Raw genomic sequence first — 13,793 nt, forward strand, 5'->3', positions numbered from 1 at the left:
CAATATGTGTAAATATAGGACGAAAGCATGTGGCGCCAATATCTAAACTCGATAAGAAAAAAAAAACTGACATCTGCGCAAAAATCGATAACCCTAAATGCAACCCTTATTTGGCGCAGGGTTGAATTTTCTGAAGATATGGGTACACTATTTTATAAATTGTGCCGGTAGATGTTTGTTACAGATCATAAATTTTGTTTTGCTGAAAATAAAACCCCAATCGCCTCTCAAAGAGATCTGAGTAATTTTGTTGCGACCAGTTGTAGACTAATATAATTTATATAAATTTTGCTCGATTCCGGCACCGCGCATGACGCTCGTGATCCATCCCTGGTTTTCACCACAGAAGGAGAAGAAAAGTACTGCGAAAAAGTTTGTTTAAAACACACAAATTGGTCACAACGTCAACCGTTGTTAGCCAAATTGCAAATAAGTTCTCAGAGTACATGTGCTTAAGTACATCTGATATACATAGGCAATACTTGTGTGCCACGCGAATTGAAATAAAATTTTTTTTCCTGTCTGGACAATAACGTAGTCTTTTTCACTCGTTTTGCGCTCTTCGTTTTGCACGCTGCTTCTTTTGGAATCGTAGGTTGGTTGCAACGCTTTTCTCATAAAAACTTGGTAAGTGTGTGAAAGACGTAAAACATGTAAATATGCATTAAAGTCAATTACAATAAACAAAAATTATGTTGTTCAACAACCCAAAATCGGGAGCACATTATGAGCTTGTGAAATGCCTTCGCAGTCTCATCCGAGATGCGTTGCGCTGCTTTGATTGTATTATGCATGTAAGCGGCATGTGTGTAAGTGTGTGTGCTCGCGCGTGTGTGTGTTTTAGAGATGAGCGATTTTTGAATGAGTGAATAGCGGCAATAAAGCAGCAGTAGATCGCGGTATGGGTCTAACCCAGTTTGTGGTTGCGACACAATCAAATGTAAACTATGGCAAACACCATTTTGTCTTTAATGGCGTTTACTTTTCTGTTTTGCCGCAAAATCAAAACAAATGCGTATGATTCGTCAATATGAAATGCTTGGGATGAGTAACAGGTATGAATATATCGTTCATCTCTAGTGCGTCTGTGTGAGCAGCAGCAGCAGCGTATTTGCAAAAAAAAAGTGTAAGCGCGCGCTACAAGCAGGCATGCGTTTGTATTTGTGTGTAGAAAATAAGAAAACATACGAACAAATACATGCATACATAGCTATGTGTATAAAAGAAATATGGTTGCCTTTAATGCCGATAAATATATTTTCGATATTTTCGATTCTTCTCTGTAGGGTCCCAATCCGAAACAGCTGCCAGTCACCAAACAATTCCTGGACACGCTTTTTCCCCGCCCTCTCCTGCCAACCAGCAACGAGTAACGTCGTCGTCGTCGATTTAGCCGGAGGAGCAGCTAAAATCAATCAAAATTAACGCGGACACAGCTACTACGACTGGTGCTGCTGCTGCTGAGCGACGCAGACGTGAACGCTGCTTTTACTACAAAGCGATGGCGATGTTGAGCTCCGATGAGGCGAGCAAATTGCTCGATTTCAATCAAAAGTTAGACATCAATCTGCTCGACAAGATCGTTGAGGCACTCTACTCATCGCAAGGTGAGCAATTGCGTTTGGCGCAGGACATACTTACCACACTGAAGGAGCATCCAGAGGCATGGACACGTGTCGACAGCATACTCGAATATTCACAGAATCAGCAAACCAAGTTCTATGCGCTTCAAATTCTCGAGGAGGTGATCAAGACTCGCTGGAAGGTCCTGCCGCGCAATCAGTGTGAGGGCATCAAAAAGTATGTGGTCAGCCTGATCATTAAAACATCCTCGGATCCGGCCATCATGGAGCAGAACAAAGTTTATTTAAATAAACTGAATATGATACTGGTGCAGATATTGAAGCGAGAGTGGCCGCGCAACTGGGAGACATTCATCAGCGATATTGTTGGCGCATCAAAGACGAACGAGAGTTTGTGCATGAACAACATGGTCATACTGAAGAATCTCAGTGAGGAGGTATTCGACTTTTCGCTGGGGCAGATAACGCAAACGAAGTCCAAGCATCTTAAGGATACGATGTGCTCGGAATTTTCGCAAATCTTTACGCTTTGTCAGTTTGTGCTGGAGAATTCAATGAATGCGGCTCTTATACAGGTGACACTGGAGACGCTGCTACGCTTTCTCAATTGGATACCATTGGGATACATATTTGAGACGTCACTGATTGAGACACTGATCTTTAAGTTTCTCAGCGTACCGATGTTTCGCAATGTAACCCTAAAGTGCCTGTCCGAAATTGCCGGTTTAACGGCAGCCAATTACAACGAGAACTTTGCGACGCTCTTCAAGGATACGATGGTGCAACTGGATCAAATTATTGGCCAGAACATGAACATGAATAGCGTCTTTCAGGGCGGCAACGATACGGAACAAGAACTGGTGCTCAATCTGGCAATGTTCCTCTGCACGTTTCTGAAAGAACATGGCAAACTAGTCGAGGATGCCAAGTATGTGGACTATCTGAATCAGGCGCTCATGTATCTGGTCATGATCAGTGAAGTCGAGGATGTTGAGGTCTTTAAGATCTGTTTAGAATACTGGAATAGCTTGGTGGAGAATCTGTACAATACCGAATTCTTTCATCCCACACTTGAGTCATCAAAGCGACAACAAGTGTATCCACGACGCCGTTTCTATGCACCCATCCTGTCCAAGGTGCGCTTCATAATGATATCACGAATGGCCAAACCCGAGGAAGTCTTGGTCGTTGAGAATGAGAATGGTGAAGTGGTTCGTGAGTTTATGAAAGATACGAATTCGATCAATTTGTACAAAAATATGCGAGAGACTTTGGTTTTCCTCACTCACTTGGATTGCATGGACACTGATCGCATCATGACCCTTAAACTACTGAATCAGGTGAATGGCACTGAATTCTCCTGGAAAAATCTCAACACTCTATGCTGGGCCATTGGCTCCATATCGGGTGAGTTATCAAAGATTTAGCTTATTATTAGAATATTTATTAAGTACTTACAATGTTTTGATTTTTGTCCTTTTTTTAGGTGCCTTCTGCGAAGAGGACGAGAAACGATTTCTGGTCACTGTCATCAAAGACCTGCTTGGCCTGTGTGAGCAAAAGAAAGGAAAGGACAATAAGGCTATCATTGCATCCAATATTATGTATGTTGTTGGGCAGTATCCGCGTTTTCTGCGTGCTCATTGGAAATTCCTAAAGACGGTTGTCAACAAGCTGTTTGAATTTATGCACGAAACGCACGATGGTGTGCAGGACATGGCTTGTGATACGTTCATCAAAATCGCCATCAAATGCCGTCGTTATTTTGTCACAATACAGCCCAACGAGGCATGCACCTTTATTGACGAGATCCTTAGCACAATGAGCAGCATAATTTGTGATCTTCAGCCCCAACAGGTAAGTGAAACAAATAAAATTGTTAAGTAATACATAATTTGGTAACTTGAAACTTTTTTTTTAGGTGCATACGTTCTACGAGGCTGTTGGGTATATGATTTCGGCACAGGTCGATCAGGTGCAGCAGGATGCACTTATTGAACGTTATATGCTGCTGCCTAATCAAGTGTGGGACGACATTATATCGCGGGCATCGAAAAATGTGGACTTTCTGAAGAACATGACAGCGGTGAAACAGCTCGGCAGCATACTGAAGACAAACGTGGCCGCCTGCAAGGCATTAGGCCATGCTTATGTAATTCAATTGGGTCGCATATATTTAGATATGCTGAATGTGTATAAGATCACGTCGGAGAACATCATACAGGCGATTGAAGTGAATGGCGTCAATGTGAACAATCAGCCTCTAATTAAATCAATGCACGTTGTGAAGAAGGAGACGCTCAATTTGATAGCCGAATGGGTATCCCGCTCCAATGACAATCAATTAGTTATGGATAACTTTATACCGCCCTTGTTGGATGCCATTTTAATGGATTATCAGGTGCGTTCACTTAACTCTTACTCCCCCTGCCAATTCTAATGTAGATCCTTTCTGTAGCGGTGTAAGGTTCCGTCGGCGCGTGAACCCAAAGTACTAAGTGCGATGGCAACGATTGTGCACAAACTGCGTCAGCATATCACGAATGAAGTACCAAAAATCTTTGATGCTGTATTTGAATGCACGCTGGATATGATCAATAAGAATTTCGAAGATTTTCCACAGCATCGTTTCAGTTTCTATGAGTTGCTGCAGGCTGTCAATGCGCATTGCTTCAAGGCGTTCCTCAACATACCTCCAGCACAATTTAAGCTGGTCTTCGACTCTGTTGTGTGGGCATTTAAGCACACGATGCGCAATGTTGCTGACATGGGTTTGAATATCTTATTTAAGGTAAGTGATAATTCTATTTAGATCTCTCCGTTTACATGATTTTGGATGAATGTTATAATAATTGATTATAATTACAGATGCTGCAAAATCTTGAACAACATCCGAATGCGGCGCAGAGTTTCTATCAGACCTATTTCACCGATATACTTATGCAAATCTTCTCAGTGGTAACTGACACTTCGCATACGGCAGGTTTACCAAATCATGCCATTATATTGGCCTACATGTTCTCGCTGGTGGAGAATCGAAAGATAACTGTCGATCTGGGGCCCATACCGGACAATATGATATTCATACAAGAATATGTGGCCTCATTGCTAAAGTCGGCATTTAATCATTTATCAGATAATCAGATCAAAGTCTTTGTCACAGGCCTTTTCAATTTAGATGAGAATGTGCAAGCATTTAAGGAGCATTTGAGAGATTTTCTCATACAGATACGCGTGAGTAAAATGTCCTGAACTTACGAGTTTTCGACTCGATAATCACGATTTCAAATTGGTAATCGATTTACTTACTTTTGGTTACAGGAGGCCACCGGAGAGGATGATTCGGATCTATATCTGGAGGAGCGTGAAGCGGCATTAGCCGAGGAGCAATCCAATAAACGTCAAATGCAACGTAATATTCCGGGCATGTTGAATCCGCATGAATTGCCAGAGGACATGCAGGATGAATAAAATATGCCCGCAACATCTGATTGCGATTGCATATTAGTTGAAGCTTAAGAGAATGCTGAGATGATTGATGATAATATGATGTATGAGTGTTTTCTCATTTGGAGAAAAAGTATAAATGTTTGTTTGATTGAATGCATATGAGTATAAACGTTATATATATATATACACACACACACACCTAAATACACACACACACACAAAACAACACAAACATCCGCATACTGCTGACAGTTTGCGTATATGTTGAATTAAGTACGATGATGCGATGATAAGAGAAATGTTGCGGTTAAGGTGCGCAATTGCATACCTTAATATGATTAACATATTTTTGCGTACTTGCCGTCACCACCACCAAACAAGCAACCAAACCACGCACCCCCTCCACATCCTCCTCCTTACTTAGCTGTAAAGTATCGGCGTTCTAGATAAGCAAAATAACGATCGATGCAAAAACTTTATACATACAACATAAACACTAAAAACTTATAATAATGTTTGTTTGAAATTTTAAGCTGATTGAACATAACTGTAGAAATATCGTGTATGAATGGAAAATCAAGCGAACACAACTCCCCTCCCTTCCCTGACCTTCACATACGACTTTACACACAAGAGAATAATAAATTAAAACACATTCACGAAAACTAAATTGTAGTTTGCCCCCCCACACAACACAAGCCACATACATCAAGAAATTTATTGAGTAATTATATGTAGAAACTTGCATAAAACTCAATACCGCAAAAAACCAAAAACAAAATATAAATAAAAAAAACATTTGTATGTACTACAAGCATGTAATGTGCATTGTAATGAACTGTACCACAATAAACACAGCACACACATAACAACACACACATTCTCACATATGCAATTGAGCAACAACAATAGAAATTCGTATGCGTATGATTGATTGATGCAGATGTTTAAATTTTTACATTTAAATTAGTTTGTACATTAATTTAAATAAAAATCAATTAAAACACAACAAGTTATATATTCCTATATATGTATGTAGGTATGTTGTATTAGACGCGTGTGTTTAGCAGGGACCGAAACATGATTAATGAGGCAAATTATATCTACAACTAGAACAACATCATTTGAAATGGCCAACTTTATTTGATTCGCAAGTTTTTCCCCCGAGCCCCAATTTTGAACAGTATAATGAACTCAAAGTAACTATTTTATGCATACAAATGTTTTTTATTTTATTTAAAAAGTAATGGATATTTTTTATATTTATATTAAAACCAAAAAATTATATTTCTTTTTATTTTTATAAATAAAACACAAAACTGATGATACAATTTGATTTTGCCAAAGTACTTTTCAACTTCTTTCTCTCCCATTAAACATTATGGTCTCTGCTAATGTGGTAATAGTTTTAGCCTTTATTATACTCTAAAAAGTTTAACTTAATGTTGCTTTGTTTGCCGTTTTCTATGCCATGTTTTTCCCTCCCTGACGCCAAGCTCAAGTCGATTATTGTGCAGGAATTGCGAATCCTTGGCAAATGCATTCCACTTTATATAGATCTGTTGCGATATATGCCAAGTGTTGCCCACGGGTTTTGTTGGATACAATTTGGTAAGATTGCTGAACGGCAGTTCGATCTCATTGGCAACGCGCAGCTTAAAGTTGGTGGCATTAAAGGGCACATTGGATTCGAGGGCCAAGGTGGCGGCGTCCAGGAACATGGACCATCGTGGTTGATAATAATCACGCACCAGGCCAGACCATTGTTTAGTGGCATAGTCAAGAATCTGGCCATTAGGACCCCAGATTGTCAGCTGATTACGAGCATTGAACTCATACACAATTCGTTGATCCGCACTGGGCGCCAGCTGCTTGGCATCCTCAAGCCAGGTGCCCAGCAGAAAGTGAGCTCCACTTGCCAAGATGCGCTCCATGTCGTCCATCATTTGCAGCATTTTGCCAGCCAAATACTGAAAGCGATCGCTTTGCGTCTTGCGGTATGCTGATCGTAGATTGACGTAGATCCGATCAATGCTGACCTGCAGAAACTGTCGTGTTATGTCCACCAGATCGTGCTCATATATTGCATATCTGTCGTCCTCCAGCGGAACAATTTCCTTGGCTGCAAGTAGCAGTTGCCAGGCCTCGTTAATAATCGATGCATTGTACCATATCCACGGCTTAAGGTTGAGTCCAGGTCGCCGATTCATCACATACTTGCCCCGCATGCGCTGCAGTCCTTGGAAATCGTAGACACTTCCACGCAACATCTGCCAATACTGCGTCAAACGACTGTCACTCACACCGTAACGCGTCAGCGCAAAGTGATCGAACCAGTCGCTCAGCTGCAGTTCATCTTTACTCCAGCCTCGATCGAGTGTTAGCGAAAATATGACGTAGTTCTGATTGATGCCCTCAGGCGTAATGCCCACGCCCACCATACTGCTGTTGGGCATCGTACGAGCGGCTCCAATGCCACTGTTGATCAACCGTGCCGAGCCAAACATGCCCAGCGTGCCTCCGAAATTGTTAAGCATGCACCACACAAATGGTTGTCCATAGTAGGAATAGGTGCGCTGGTACTGTGGGAACTGTTCGCTTTGCAGATCCAGCACAAGAATGCGACCACGTGGCACAGCCGTGAGAAAGGCCTCAATCAAGTTATCGCGCCAATAGTCGACCTCCAAAAACATCCAGCCCTGCAGCAACCACACAGCCTCGCCATCCACGGTGCGCATAGAGTTGTAGATCGCCTGCGACGTGGCACGTATGTAATCCGGTTCAGCGAGACGTGGCTGCATTTCGTTAAAGGGATCGCAGAAGTAAATGTGATTTGAACCATAGGTTTGCACCACGCGACGCAGAAACATGGTGGCCAGCTGCTGGAAAAGTGCATCATTGGGCTCCACGAAGAGATTACAGCAATAGGGATCGGGAAAGTTATTCCAGCGTTGGGCCAGCGAGTAGCTGGCATTCGGAAAGACGCGTTGCAATGGCTGCGGCACATGTCCCGCAAATGCTGGCAGTGCCACGCTCATTCCCAGCTCACGCTGTGCCTGCAAAATGTGCTGCTGTAGTCGCTGCTGGAGACGTCTGTGAGCCGGCGGCAATGGACCCGCCCAGCCTCGTATGTTTCCCATACGCTGCCAGGTCTGAAAAGCGGGGCCCGCAAAGTGTGCATCAATTTCTGTTTGGCTTAATCCCAATTCCGTGTAGACATCCTGCCAGATGGCCTCCTGGTTGGGAGCCAGCGATAGATTGATACCCATCAGTGCCATCCAATCGATGTGACGACGCCACTGCTCCAGATTCCACCACACAAAACTATAGCTCCAAGTGCAAACATTCTGATAATAGATAATGGGACTCGCGGATGCGGAACGCAACGTCACATTGGGCAGCTGAAGATTGTCGGGCAGCTCGATGCTCGTCTTGAACCATTCCAAGTCTTTGTGCAGCACCTGCTTCAAATAGTGATGGAAGCCCTTGCAAATTGAGACACCATCGGATCCCACTATTAACACTTTGCCACTTTGCTGCAGACTAATCTGTAATTGAAGCATACAAACATAAATAAAAGTAATTGTTGTTATTATTAACTTACTTGATAGCTGCGGGAATCGAGCAACTTATTGACCTCTACATCAAACCAATTGCCGGCTGTGTTGCCCACCACACGCCTTATAAGCTGACGCACAGCTTCCTCCTGAACATCAGGCGATGTTGCGGGCGTAATACGTCTCAATAGCTCAGCGCCAAATTGCTGACAATGGCCGTCGCGCAATTGATGGAGCAAGGCTAAGATCAGCAATAATTTATTCACACATCCGACCATGACACTCCGTCGCTGCGTAAAGCACAAATGCCACTGACCGTCGTAATAATAAGACAACTAATAGAAATGTAGAAATGGGAGGTAAAATACAGTGCAAAGCGCGCGATAAGAAGTGGAACATGAGAGATGAAATCTCTCTCTAATTACGTTTTGTTGCAGTGACGATGCTGCACTTCAGTCTCACGTTAGTTTCCTGATTGCAATATGTTAGTTGAAAAAATAGAAGTTAATTAAAAATTAATAGTTGTGTACAGCTTATTTCACTTGCTTATTTATTGTGAACATCGCAATTGTTTTAAGTTTCAAACGGTAACTACACACCTTAGGTGTGTACACACTGGACAATGCTCTAATCGATTACTTAATCGATTAACTTTATTAGAAATCGCTGATTATTTTAAAATTAGAAAACGGTTATACGTCACATTGCTGCTAAACTACATTTAAGTCTGAGAATCGAACGTATTAATTAAAATATTTAAACTAAATTTAATGTATATTTTTGTGGCTAGTTCATTTGTTTTTAAGTTACGAATAGTGAATACACATTACAAATCTGTTCACATTAGATAACCATTAATCGATTAATTGACAGCACTGCTTGCTATTTCAGAAACTGTTACACCAAAACGGACTTAAGTGCACAATGTATATAAGATGGCTTCAATCTCCCATGAATTTCGAATTTGACTTCCAAACAGCGAAAGAGCGTCTAAAGAATTTTTACACTGAGGAAGCTCTAATCGTCTTTAGCCATTAATTATACTATTTATAGGAAAAAATGTAAATAAAGTTTGCTTAATGTTTCTGTTAAGTTTTATTGCACATGTTTGTCTTAGACACTAACAATAATAATACAAATATTCTTCAAATTGGTAATCCATAGATAGAAGCAATTACATATGCTGACTGCTGCTGCATATTCCAATGACTCTAGCACAATTTGTAACATACTAATGTAAAATGTTTTGAATTCCTAACAATTTTGATAACAATAAAGCAAATACGTATCAAATCTAAGTTTAAAGCTGCTAACAAATTCAAATGCCAAAGCCTTGAACATTAGAATTAAAAAAAAAATTAAAAAGAAACAACAAGAGAACTATGCTCATTATACATAATAAGCTTTCATCTGTGCGGCCTTAAAAGTTAACGAGTATATCTAAGCTATATGTATATAGTAAGTGTGTATATATATGTTACATACATTTTAAAAGCTTTTCATCTTGCATTCACTTAATAATAATTAATTTGAACAAATTTTCAAAACGACTAGCACTAAACAGCCCCTTGTGTATGTAAAAAACTTATACATATAAGTATGTGCACAATGAACAATAAGTACATACGATGAAACAACCTGGTTACAATTTATGTGTTTGTTTTTGTTGCGTTGTGTGTGTGTGTGTGTGTGATTTCACTCTCTAGACAAATAATTACCGTCAACACTCATCCAACGTATATTTTTGGCATTTTTATATTAGAATATAGAACGAGCCGCAGATGGAACCCGTGTTTTCTATTAGGTAAATTCGTTGTGCTGGCTTTCACTACTCGTCACTCGTTACAAGTTACTAGTCATTAGTAAATTGTTACTTATTACTCGGTGCTTCTTGCTAGTCACTAGCTACTAGTAGCTTTCTTATTACTCGTAGATCGAGTAAGCTTTCAGAACGCATTTTACAGTCTTCATACTATGGTTCAGTTGTACTAGTTACTCTTCATACGTCACAAGTGACTTTTCGCTCTTCACTCTCGACAAATGACTCTTTGGTTGTTATTCCTCACCCGGCTCCAGTTACTTATTACTCGTCATTTACCACAAGTTAATTATTACTCGTCACTCTGCACTCGTCCTCTTCCTGTTATTCACTTATCGAGTAGGCTTTCCGAACACATTTGCTATGCCTTGTGATGCGCAGCTCACAGTCTTCATGCGTATGGTCCTGATGCTGCTGCTGTGGTTGACAGATTGTAGCCACCTCACCGTCGTGATTCGTGGGCGCCGTCGAGGATTTGTTCAGCGCATAGGTGCGTATAAAGTCGATCGTCGAGTAGCCTTGTGTAGCCACAGTTTCGGCCGCTGTCGTTGTCGCTGTTGCTGGCTGTGCAGTTGCTACAGCATTCGATGTGCGATTCTGTGCAGATTGCGTGGGATCCGTTGTAATTTGTCCTTCGGGCGTAACGGGCGCTGTTGCTGCCGCTGTCAGCGAGAGGCCGCTGCCAAAGCCATTGGTCACAGTTTTGGGGGAACTCTGCGCTGGACTGCGTGGCTGATCCAAGTCCAGCACTATATAGTTCACTCCCGGCAAGCTGGTGGGTGTAACTGGCTGTGGCGGCTGCTGCTGCTGCTGTTGTTGCTGCTGCACCTGCGTGATGGATGCTACCGACTGTTGAGAGCAATCACGCGGCAACAGTGGCAAATCCAACCGATTTATGTTCTCATAACAACGTTCATTGCAACCCGCCGAGCCCAGCGGTGTCTCGAATAGCTGCCGCTCGCGTGGCGTCTCCACATTCGCATACAGACGCAGCGTTTCGTTCAGTGCTGGTGCCGACTCCTGCGGTGGCAAGTCCGCTGATATTGGCTGCTGTCGCCGCATCGTGCTAAATCCGCTGTTTGAGGAGGTGGGCGTGGCTTCGGATGGCGAGCTGCGACTGTTCTGCTCCTGTAGCAACCGCTGCAGTGGCTGATCGAAGTAGACATTCGTGTTCGTATTTATGTAGGCGCCTGGTGTGATGGGCGACTGCAGATTACCAGTCGCCGTTGTCGCACTCATCTCGCCCATATTTAACTGTAGATTGGGGAGCTGCTCGGGTGAGTCGTTGGTGGCGCTTGCACTCAACTCATTTGCAGACTGCTGCACTTGAAGCGCTGCACGCGCCATCATCGGAGCCGGTTCCAAGTAATTATTGCTGTGCGGCTGCACATCACTGCGACCCATGAGCACGGATACCGAGTGGGTAGAATTGACGCGTTCCCGCTCGCGTTCCACCTGGGCAAAGGCATCTGTGTTGACAGCATTGATGTAGCGTTGAAACATCGGATATAATTGCTCCGCATTGTGGATGCGAAAAGTATAGATGCCTGGCCCCGACATGCAACGACGCCCTGCTTCAAACGAGAAGAGATCGCCATTCAGTCCATAACGTCGCAGATGCTGCAGCGCCCAGACAATTGGATCGTAGCCGGGTGTCAAGAAGATCAATTCACGCGGGGTCAATTCCAAGTAACCGCTGCGTATAATTGGTGCCTCTGGTCCGCTGGGCTGCAGATGGGCGACACGCACTCGAAACACATTTTCCTGGCGAAGTTCATGCAGTTTATTGGTGCTCGTTATGCAGCCCATGACGACACTCTACGCAATATTTAAAAACAAGAAAAACATTTAGACTATCTTCATTTGGTGCCGCTGTCTCGCTTGCACTCGCACTTAGATACCTGCCTATGGCTGAAGACGAAGACACAACAGTTTTTATCTCTAGCATGGAAACGGTAAATTGGGTATGGAAGTGGCACGTCGTTGATAATAATAGTAAGATGACGCCTCAATTGGGCGAGTGTTTGTTATACGCTGTCATTGACTCCATTGCACTTAACTATTATATTAATGCCGAGTTTTAACCATCACATGCAAAATATGTGTTGTTTTTGTTAATATGCTGCGGTTAGAGCTGGAAAACAATCGATGGCACATTATCGATATATCGATATAAACACTGCAAGCGATAGCCTAGACCGAAATTTGCCAAAATCTAATGGCAATATTATAATTAACAAAGTTTTCAAACTGTCGCTTTATTTGTTTCTAGCACACGTTACAGTAAAGACAATCAATAGCATTATCATTACTCTTAAAGCTATCAGTTTAAAATTAAAATAAACATAATTATGCTAATTGAAATTCAAAATTAAATGAAGTGTCCTTGAGAGACGTGATCGACTAGTAGCAGTCACCCACCAGTAATGCCAGCCAGATAAATATCCATGGAATTTTTGTCCAAATGGTCAATTTGGCGACGTTTGGGGATTGGTTGGATATGAGGCAATCGCGTCCCATTTACTGCATTCAGACTTAACATTGAGTCGTCATCCCAAGGTGATGGCGCTTGCACTTCCTCGCGTCTTCGCTTGGCCGCCGATGTTTCGGAAATTTGTTGCTCTCGACTTGACTTTGAGGTTGTCGACGGTGCCGAAACTGCCGAACTATGTGATTGATGCTGACTAGAGCTCGCGTCCGAAATGGAGTTGGTTTGCATTTCAATGCGTCTTCTATCCCGTCGAAGTTGTTTTGCTTGCTGCAACTTCTTTGTGTAGACATTCCGCAGCGTGTCATAGCAAATTTCACACAGCAGAGAAGTACTCCGTATGTCTGCATTCAGATACTTGGCGAAGCGAAGCAACTTTTGATCACTAATAGTCTTGTGTGGCGCACGTAGACGATGCTCACCCAGGGCACAATAGTGCCTTACGATTGTGGTCACTACATCTGATGGCTGCATTATTCATACAAACTGTAAAATTACTTCATAGGCGCTCCTGCTTCTATATTTTCCCGCCGTAACGCAAACACTTTTTAATGTGACCAACTACCATAAACACAATTTAGCTGAATCCAAATTTCAAATTTAACGAATTCATTTACAGACAATATTTGTGTTGATGTGAATAATGGCAATTTTAAACAAAAATTAAAATAAAAACAATTGCATATACGCTACTAAAATGCAAATTGCAATCACTCTTCAATCTCGTTTCACTTATGTATGCAAGAATGCAAGTGTTTCCAAAATAAATATTTCAGTTTTTGAAATTTTTCTATACTACATTTAATAGAATGTTTTTGTTCAGTAAAACAATGACACACACTGCTACACTTTAAAATACTTTGTGATATACTGTTTTTACTAAATGAAATGTGACC

At 42.0% G+C, this 13,793-nt stretch overlaps 4 protein-coding genes across 5 annotated transcripts; 1 reads left to right on the forward strand and 3 right to left on the reverse strand.

Moving 5' to 3' along the window:
* The first annotated feature begins 165 nt into the window (after window positions 1-165).
* Window positions 166-6,049, forward strand: LOC133835092 (exportin-1). Its single transcript, XM_062264965.1, has 7 exons — window positions 166-627; window positions 1,287-2,990; window positions 3,070-3,440; window positions 3,505-3,984; window positions 4,042-4,374; window positions 4,452-4,817; window positions 4,905-6,049. The coding sequence occupies exons 2-7, from the start codon at window positions 1,502-1,504 to the stop codon at window positions 5,052-5,054; spliced, it is 3,189 nt and encodes a 1,062-aa protein (XP_062120949.1). The 5' UTR covers window positions 166-627; window positions 1,287-1,501; the 3' UTR covers window positions 5,055-6,049.
* A 24-nt stretch (window positions 6,050-6,073) lies between these two features.
* On the reverse strand, window positions 6,074-9,160 carry LOC133835093 (alpha-N-acetylglucosaminidase). The gene is made up of 3 exons (XM_062264966.1): window positions 9,016-9,160; window positions 8,638-8,925; window positions 6,074-8,581 (listed from the first exon to the last, which is right to left on the reverse strand). The coding sequence occupies exons 2-3, from the start codon at window positions 8,866-8,868 to the stop codon at window positions 6,473-6,475; spliced, it is 2,340 nt and encodes a 779-aa protein (XP_062120950.1). The 5' UTR covers window positions 8,869-8,925; window positions 9,016-9,160; the 3' UTR covers window positions 6,074-6,472.
* A 1,388-nt stretch (window positions 9,161-10,548) lies between these two features.
* LOC133835016 (uncharacterized) lies at window positions 10,549-12,555 on the reverse strand. Of its 2 annotated transcripts, none has more exons than XM_062264860.1 (2): window positions 12,315-12,555; window positions 10,549-12,227 (listed from the first exon to the last, which is right to left on the reverse strand). In XM_062264860.1, the coding sequence occupies exon 2, from the start codon at window positions 12,216-12,218 to the stop codon at window positions 10,734-10,736; it is 1,485 nt and encodes a 494-aa protein (XP_062120844.1). In that variant the 5' UTR covers window positions 12,219-12,227; window positions 12,315-12,555; the 3' UTR covers window positions 10,549-10,733. The 2 variants fall into 2 exon arrangements, with proteins under 2 accessions (XP_062120844.1, XP_062120845.1); XM_062264861.1 differs by having other exon boundaries at window positions 12,311-12,555.
* Window positions 12,556-12,636: 81 nt separating this feature from the next.
* Window positions 12,637-13,685, reverse strand: LOC133835037 (uncharacterized). The gene has a single exon (XM_062264895.1). The coding sequence runs from the start codon at window positions 13,369-13,371 to the stop codon at window positions 12,823-12,825; it is 549 nt and encodes a 182-aa protein (XP_062120879.1). The 5' UTR covers window positions 13,372-13,685; the 3' UTR covers window positions 12,637-12,822.
* Window positions 13,686-13,793: the final 108 nt, after the last annotated feature.

The sequence above is a fragment of the Drosophila sulfurigaster genome, chromosome 2L (assembly GCF_023558435.1).
Source record: "Drosophila sulfurigaster albostrigata strain 15112-1811.04 chromosome 2L, ASM2355843v2, whole genome shotgun sequence".
NCBI classification, from domain to species: domain Eukaryota; kingdom Metazoa; phylum Arthropoda; class Insecta; order Diptera; family Drosophilidae; genus Drosophila; species Drosophila sulfurigaster.